Source organism: Brassica oleracea, chromosome C2 (assembly GCF_000695525.1).
Source record: "Brassica oleracea var. oleracea cultivar TO1000 chromosome C2, BOL, whole genome shotgun sequence".
Classification (NCBI taxonomy): domain Eukaryota; kingdom Viridiplantae; phylum Streptophyta; class Magnoliopsida; order Brassicales; family Brassicaceae; genus Brassica; species Brassica oleracea.
Window position 1 is genome coordinate 14,792,990 of NC_027749.1, and position 8,670 is coordinate 14,801,659.

At 36.6% G+C, this 8,670-nt stretch overlaps 1 protein-coding gene and 1 pseudogene across 5 annotated transcripts; both read left to right on the top strand.

Annotated features, from left to right (window-relative positions):
- Positions 1-107: 107 nt before the first annotated feature.
- Positions 108-2,573, top strand: LOC106323014 (LOB domain-containing protein 6). Of its 5 annotated transcripts, none has more exons than XM_013761177.1 (3): positions 108-236; positions 1,497-1,600; positions 1,811-2,573. In XM_013761177.1, the coding sequence occupies exon 3, from the start codon at positions 1,819-1,821 to the stop codon at positions 2,425-2,427; it is 609 nt and encodes a 202-aa protein (XP_013616631.1). In that variant the 5' UTR covers positions 108-236; positions 1,497-1,600; positions 1,811-1,818; the 3' UTR covers positions 2,428-2,573. The 5 variants fall into 5 exon arrangements, with proteins under 5 accessions (XP_013616631.1, XP_013616633.1, XP_013616630.1 ...); XM_013761179.1 differs by lacking the exon at positions 108-236 and adding an exon at positions 553-719 and having other exon boundaries at positions 1,515-1,600; XM_013761176.1 differs by lacking the exon at positions 108-236 and adding an exon at positions 554-719.
- A 4,273-nt stretch (positions 2,574-6,846) lies between these two features.
- LOC106323531 lies at positions 6,847-8,320 on the top strand (annotated as a pseudogene).
- The last annotated feature ends 350 nt before the right edge of the window (positions 8,321-8,670 follow it).

Consider the following 8,670-nt stretch of genomic DNA (forward strand, 5'->3'; position numbering starts at 1 on the left):
CATCTTTCTATGCGTTCCTCTTTTCTTTCACTTATTTTCTTTTCTTATTTTTCTTTTAAGTTTGCGCAAAACTAGCGAGTCCAAATAATAAAACACTTGCATGAGCCTAATTTAATATTAAAAATTAGATAGAGAGAAAGAGAGAGAAAATATGAAAGAAGATGACAGTAGATTCCTACTGATTTTTATGTTGACAAACATAGAAAAATGGGTTTGACCGAAGAAACTTAAGGGTGGTAAATTTTAGTACCAACTTCTCTACGCTATCATTCATTTACTCTTTTCTGTATATGTGATTTTTGTCAACCGTATCATATAATATAATCGTATTATCGTTTTAGAGTATAATAATAGTAATAACAAAATGCTTCGCTACTGTATGTAAATCCCTAGACAAAAAGAATAAGAATAAAAAGAGCAAAGTTCTTCATCCCAAGATCAATCAGGAGAGTCAGACTCAGACCCCATCTCATTTCCCATCTCTCCTTTTCACATTTATTTCCTTATTTTCTTTTTACTTCTATTTTAATATGTGTGAAATTGAAAGTTAATACTATTAGTATAATGGGTCCACGGGTTCATCCAAGATCCCCTCTTCCTCTTTTCTTTTGAACACCAAATCCCCTCTTCCTCTCTTCTCTTTTTTCTTTTAGAAACTCTCAACTTCTTCACATGGAAATCAATTCCCTCTAGTACTACCAAATCCTATTACTATTAAGGTATGTTTATAGTTATTTATTATTACTAGTATATAAATGTTTTTAAAATAAACATCATTAATTAGTAATAGTAGTAATGATTTATGAGCGTATTTTTATTACAGAATAATATTATATTTAATTGAGTAAAAATATAGTAAAATTTAAGCACAAGATGAGCTTTGTCCATCGAGAGCCTCAAAACCCAAAAGTCTCTTCTAGCTTCACGAGATCCAATCTCTTGCTTTTTAGTTATTAATTACATCTTCTTCCTTCTCTTCTCTCTTCGCCCTTTCTCTCACACCTACCTATCTAAGCAACACAAAGAACACCATTGATCTCATCTATTTTATTCCTTATATTTCCTCCGTTCATCCTTAAGCATTTCATCTATAAGGTACATAATTAAAATTTCTTTCTCTCTTTGGTTGTTCATTTATAGACATCATAACTTTCTCAGGTTATCTCTAGACTTGAAACTTTTAGAGGTCTAGTTTCCAAAATTTGACTAGCAATCATATAGCTATAAGTCACTCTATATATACGCATAGCTTAGGTCTTTAGGACATGATTTTTTATTTCTTCCAAGTATGTAGTATATTTGATGCAAACCTTTTTCTTTGACTTTATAAAGCACCTTAATGTTTCTCATCTGTTCCCCTATTTGTTTTAAACAGTTTGACAAGAAGGTTCAAGTGCATATAAAAAATATATATACATATATGTGTATTTGTACATAAAAAATTGCTATTAATATCTTTAATGCTATTAATTACAAAGTTTCCTCTCATTTTACAGTTTTTTTCCAAATAGCAGCTAAGCGAAAGCAGAGAAGATCTCCATTTACTTTCCCTCCAGAGAAACAGAATCCTTATTAAAAGAGGAGTTCAATTTATTCGCAGGTAAGCTTTCTTATTCTAGAGATTTCAACATCTCCAAATATATTTCTCTGTCACATATTTCATATTAGTTTCATTACAAAAACAAAAAAAAATTCATAAATCTTCAAATCTTATCTTTTCACAACTGATACATAAGTTCTTCCTCCAATAAGAAAAAAAAAATCAGAAACCCTAGCTAGCTTTTTCAATTTTAATGGCGGCTTTGTGTAGGAAGAAAAATGGCATCTTCATCAACAAACTCACCATGCGCAGCCTGCAAATTTCTCCGTCGAAAATGCCAACCGGAGTGTGTATTCGCTCCATATTTCCCACCTGACCAACCACAAAAATTCGCAAACGTTCACAAAGTCTTTGGAGCAAGCAACGTCACGAAGCTCCTCAACGAGCTTCACCCTTCGCAACGTGAAGACGCAGTGAACTCTTTAGCTTATGAAGCCGACATGCGTCTCCGTGATCCAGTCTACGGCTGCGTCGGAGTCATCTCTCTGCTCCAACATCAGCTTCGCCAGCTTCAGATCGATCTCAGCTGCGCCAAATCTGAGCTTTCCAAGTACCAAAGCCTCGGTATACTCGCCGCCACGCATCAGAGCCTTGGAATCAACTTACTCGCAGGCGCCAACGCAGATGGATCGACGACGGCCACAGTGAGAGACCATCATTATCATCACCACCAGTTTTTTCCTAGAGAACAGATGTTTGGTGGGTTAGATGTTCCAACCGGTAACAACTACGACGGAGGGATTCTTGCGATTGGACAGATCAGTCAGTTTCAGCAGCCGAGAGCAGCCGCTGGAGATGATGGCCGCCGTACTGTTGATCCGTCTTGAGATTTTAGGGTTTTGGGCGGTTCATCGTCGTTGATCCTGGCTTGATCATTACTGATGAATTATGGTTTCAGATAATATATTAATGTGGAAGGAAAACAAAATTAATATTTTTAATCGAACGGTCCAGTCCGTCTCTCTTGATGACATTTGTTTCAGTTATTATTATTATTATTACTTTCACTAAGATATATGATGATAGTGTCACGTTTGTATTTCTTTTAATTATATGGCAACGGTTTTCGTTTTTGTTTTTCGCATTTTTTTTTGTCAACTTTAACTTATCATTTATCAACAAGGTAGTACATGATTTATAATCACAAGGGTTTCAACCATACTTACAAACAAAGTGATCTAGTATTACCTTAGAACACATATATAGATTCTACCTAACCAATCTTTACTTTGTTGTAGTTCTATCCGATGATAACAAACTTTCCCCATGACCCGAAAAGAGTTGCCTCTTAAACCACAAATTTGACAACTCTGAATGAAAACATTAAAACACAATTAACTAGACCAAATCAAAATTATACATTTAAACTCCAGCATTAGTCACTAATGGTCACTAGTTCAGCTCACGGACCAAAGCATCTTCACCAAAATGGTGCAAGTCTTAACATGACTATCGTTAGCGTGCTCTCAAACGCCTCACTTCATAGGCGGAAAGACGGAAGCAGGTCCACACTGAGCAAAACCAGGCTCTGTAGCAAGCGAAACGTAGCCGGAACAACAATTAAAGCTTCAAATGTTGTCGGCTCCTACCACCACAGAAGCTGAAGAGCCACCTCCAATGCTGGGAAGTAGAGAACCACCATGTACCTACTACAAAGTTCATCCCACCGGTTGACAATTCCAGCAAGATGAGATCTCTATGATGCACCTTACCCCAAAAACCGGAGGTCAAGAACATTTTCCACTCCCGACTCACCACTCCTCTGTTTGGATCATCGTTGAGGGTAGATTCGGACCGGAGAAGGACCCTCACTGAGCCATGCGCCGTCGCCGTTAAGAGATCACCGGAGATCAACAAAACGAGAAAATTAGATCTGGCGTTGTACTTCAACCCTAAAAGCCGACCTCTTCCGCATCCACCGCAACCTAGACTCACGGCTCCGCCAAACTGTCGGTAAACGTCAGAAACAAATGATTCAGAAACAACTTGCATATCAAATAGGGTAAAAAAGATGAGGATAAAGGCAAAGAAAAAAATATGAAGGTTGTAGAGAAGGTGACTCCGGCACCGGCAAAAGCCGGCCCGGAGGAAGGGACGCAATTCCAGGATGCGATTTTCTTGTGGAGAAGATTTTTAAAGAGAAGGAATTAGAGAGCAAAGTAAGGCAGCAACGGTTTTTGTTTGTTCTCTTAGTTTATCTTATATAGTATAGTACTTCCAAATATGTTGATTCTAATAGGATCCTACGTATCTTCTGTTGGATCTATATTATTAAAAGAATTTTTAACGTTAAAACCCCTCAACTAAGTTTATTTTGGGTAAAAATCCACATCTTGAGGATCCACCAGAGTCCATATGACCTATAAATTCGAGGTCTTCGATGTTATATTGATGAGAGAATCCACTGTAAGGTCCAGGTAAAGATTCTGCTGGTTTTTATTTGCTAGTCTTGGGCGAGTGGATGGGAGCCAGGGATCATTCCATACGGAGATAGAAGATTCTGATCCCACCCTTTTGATTAGTCTTTTGCTCACAAGAGATCTAGCAGAGACAATACTGCACCAACCTTAGGATGACGAGTACGATCTAATTGGTTCCAGGGGTGATGCATTCCTGAAATACCGTCCTTTAAACACACGAGAGAAAAGTGTCTTCTGTTTGTCTATCAATCTCCAAAATTGCTTTCCAAGCATGGTTGTATTAAAATCTGTGAGGACGTTAAAACCCAAGCCTCCTTTATCTTTGGGGCTACATAGTTTATCCTATGATTTTCAGTTCATACCTCTATTATTGTCCTCTCGACTCCGCCAAAATTGTGCAGCTGCACTTGTTAGGTCATCTCCAACCTAACTCTAAAACACTATTTTAGTGAGATTTTGACAGTAAAACTTTCTCTAGCCCAACACTAAAAATCACACTATTTTAGTGCAACACTATAATTTCACACCAAATTTGGTGTGATACTATTCACCACACTAAAATACTATTCACCCCACTAAAATTCTATTCACTTAATTTATTAATAAAATAGACAGTAAAATAAATGAAAAATAAAACTGTAAATACATATAATATTTAAAAATATCTTTTAGTGTGAAGTTTGGTGTTATGGTTGGAGAAAATTTTTTTTTAGTGCTGAAATTACACTAAAATAATGTGGTTTTGACGCTATAATAATGTTATAGGTTGGAAATGCTCTTAGTTTCTTCTTCGTTACTGTTTTTGGTACGAGAAAACATGACATTACTGGGAAAACCGTTATCACGTATTGTCTAAACATGATAAAGCCAAACAATCTGATTTTTTTATATAGACCATATATGATTTATATAATATTCAAACAAGAAATTTGACATGATTGCACAAAAAAAAAATTGACATGAAATTTTGCATATAAAATAATATTTGCAAGAAAAAAAATTTGATGTGGGATGTTAGCGATGAGAGATAAGGATTTGACGTATGTAGGAAAGGGCTTAACCGAATTCACGAACAGTGATGAAACATCTTATCTCCGGGAGAATTACACAGAGTACCTTTTTATAGGCTGCATCCAAGCCTTCATTCATATATTCATGATCGTGCCTCAGTATATTTTCGATTTCCAGCTATTAACTACTAATTGTAACATTAACTCGTTGACCAAAAAAAACATTAACTAACTAGTGCGGCCGAGACTGAGCATCTAAACTGTCACTGACTTAGTCTTTTTAGTTATTTATTTGACTATTTGGTTAGTATTTGGAAGTGGTAGATTATAATTTTCACAAATATTAATAAAAAATAAATAACTATTTTATCAATTATTTTTATTTTGTTTTAGTTTTATTGCTTCCCAATAAAATTGTATCATTTATATTTTTAGATTTGTAGCAAAAAGACTGCCATTTGCTAAAACATTTCAAAAGTCCTTCAGACATCTATTTGTTGAGAAAGACCAAACAACAGTATTAATTTTTGATAAAATAAATATCATAATTAGATCTTCCCTCTATTAATAAAATAAAATTTACTAAAACTCTTACATATTTTAAAGAAAAAATCATGTTCAAAAATATATTCATAAGTATTTTTCAAAAAACAATTTCCTATGACCTTAAACTAAAATAACTTAAGACTATTAATTGTTTCCAGTAAGCATTTTTTGAAATCTACAATTTTTACCAATAGGTAGTAAAATTTGAATATACAATTTAAAATATCTGTTACAAAATATAAAATTTAAAAACATTTCATGAATAAAAGAAAGTGCCAAAGAGTACAAAATATCCACTGACAAATACTTCTTATGTATCATAATATATAATTTTAATAATATGTAAAAAATAAAATTTTGCAAGATACAAAGGAAATATGTTATTTTATCCCATATTTTAACATAATTTGCAAGACATAGGTTTCGTAATTAAGGAATCTATATTATAATAGATCAGTTTTTGCTCACTTCTCAGCGCACCACGTCATCGTTTTGTCGATCTCACTTTTAAAAGGTGTAAAAAAGTGTCAAACCCATAGCTCGAACCCGGGTTATTGAGATATAAACACCAACATTTAAACCACTAAGCTAACTGATACCTTTGTACATTGATGGCCACACATAATATATATTTATGAAGGTCGGAAGCTCTTGCCCCTCGGCTTCCTCTGAGGGTCCTGAATCTTTGTGACACGTCAGCAACTCCTTTATGTTTGTGGGTCCCACATTTACATAAAGTTTCTCCGATATTTTAGATTTCCTGAGATATAGTTGAGACGAGACGTAGCTCTTCGCTTCCAAGCGTTTCTGTTCTTCTTCTTCATCTCCTGAACTATGTCTTCATCGTCTCTACGCTCTACCAAGCGATCTAAGGCTAAGATCGATGCCGCTATTGAATCTGTACGTTATTTCTTGTCCAAATCTGAGTTTTTTTTGTTTCGAATCTAATTTTTGATTTTTTATAGCTTAGGCGAACCGGCGGGGTCTTCCTCGGCGAGCCCGTGATGGAGATCTATCCTGAAGCCGATACACAAAACTAAATCTAATTGTTTATTGAATCTCAACCGATTTATTTCAGTAGTAAATTTAGGTGTTGATAAGGTTCATGTACGTCTCCTCGCAAAAAACCTCCAAATATGAAACGTTACACCTTCGCTGCAATTATAGATTTCTCTCACCAACTGATGTAATCAGTTGTGTTCTGTCTGTGTGATAATTTTGGTTAGGAAAAAAAAACAAGGGTTGTAATCAATTCGATTGATTTGAAGATATGGCAACTTTGAACCCTTTTGATCTGTTGGATGACGGCGTTGAGGATCCGAGCCAGATCGCCGTTTCCATCGCTGCAGATATGCCTAAGAAACCTGCACCTGTTTCCGCCGTCTCTGCTAAGTCATCTGCTCCGTCGAGGCAGCTTGCTCAACCTGGTGAGATTCGCTTAACACGATTAGCAAGTTATTAAACTTTCGTGTCTATTTGATTCCATTCGTGGTGTCTGATTGTTTTTTTAATGATGTTGATTAGTGAGAGAGGCTAGGAGTGATGCTCCACGTGGCGGTGGACGTGGTGGTGGAGACGGTGGATTTAGCCGTGGTCGTGGTGGTTACAACCGTGATTTTAGAGGCGGTGATGGTAACAGTAAGCCCTCTGAGGAAGCAGGCGTTTCAAAGCCTCTCTATGAGAAACGTAGTGTATATGGCGGTGCTCGTCGTGGTGGTGGTCGACGTGGTGAAGCTGGTGACGGTGAACGTCCTCGAAGGACATTCGAGCGTCATAGTGGAACTGACAGAGAGTCTGTCCTAACCTCATTCAATTTTTGTTGTTGTTGTTGCATTAATCTTTTAAGGTTAAGCTTTAAGTTTTGGTGAAGGGGTGACATCAAAAGCGAAGAAGCTGGTTGTGGAAATTGGGGAACACCAGGAGAAGAAGTTGTTGTTGTGTAAGCATTTTCTGATGTTTTATCTCATAGTAGTGATTGTGAAATTGGATTAAAAAAGAAGCTCTGGTGTCTATTTTAGGGAGACTGAAGAAGTTGCTGGTGTTGAGACTGAGAAGCCTGCTGGTGATGAGGTTGCTGCTGATGCTAACAAGGAGAACACTGCTGAAGTGGAGGAGCAGAAAGAGTCTGAAGATAAGGTAAGCAGATGAGTTAAGAGAGATGTTAGGTTGCTAGATTAGGACATGGAACTGAACTTACTCTTGTCTCAGCTTTTTTCTTTATTATCCTTCAATGCTTATTGGCTTGTGGTTTGGTAGGAAATGACTCTGGATGAGTATGAGAAAAATACTTGAGGAGAAGAGAAAAGCCCTTCAGTCTCTAAACACCTCTGAAATGAAAGTTGATACTAAAGTGTTTGAATCAATACAAAAACTCTCAAACAAGAAGAAGTCTCGATGAAATCTTCATCAAGTTGGTAAGACATATTATCTCCCTGTCTTGTCGACTAGAAACACTCTTAACCGGTTTTGAACCTTGCATTTGATCTATCTCCCAGGGTTCGGATAAGGACAAATCAAACGCAAAGATGACAAAGAAGAGAAGGCTAAGAAGGTTTACATTGTTGTCTGAATGAAGGAGTTTGTAAAAGTCAATAAGTTTGCTTATGGATGTGTTCTGTGGTTTACAGGCTATGAACATCAACGAGTTTTTGAAACCAGGTGAGGGTGAGAACTACTACCGAGGAGGAGGTCGTGGTGGTCGTGGAAGGGGACGTGGTGGTCGTTACGGAGATGAACCACTATAAAAAATGAGCCCCCAAAAGAGATACCAACATCTGATTGTCTCATTCTGTCCATCTCCACGTTGATGTTATTATCTCTCTGTTCTAAAATGATTACATATGCGGTGATGCTATTTCTGACCGATGCGATTTGACGATATTCGCCCTTGCCAAATTTCAAAGGAGATTAGTGGTCGTCATCTCCGTTTCTGAGATTCACGTAACATCATGGTTATCATCCTCTTACTTTAAGATGAGAAGGTATGAACATCATGAACCTCGCACCAACTCATTAATTCATTACCATATTCTTAGCTTTGAAACAAATTGTTTTTTTTATCTTAGACATGGCGAATTCATGGGCTTTCTACTTT

Coding starts and splice junctions, on each gene's coding strand:
- LOC106323014 (XM_013761177.1), top strand. CDS start 1,819: ATGGCATCTTCATCAACAAACTCACCATGCGCAGCCTGCAAATTTCTC.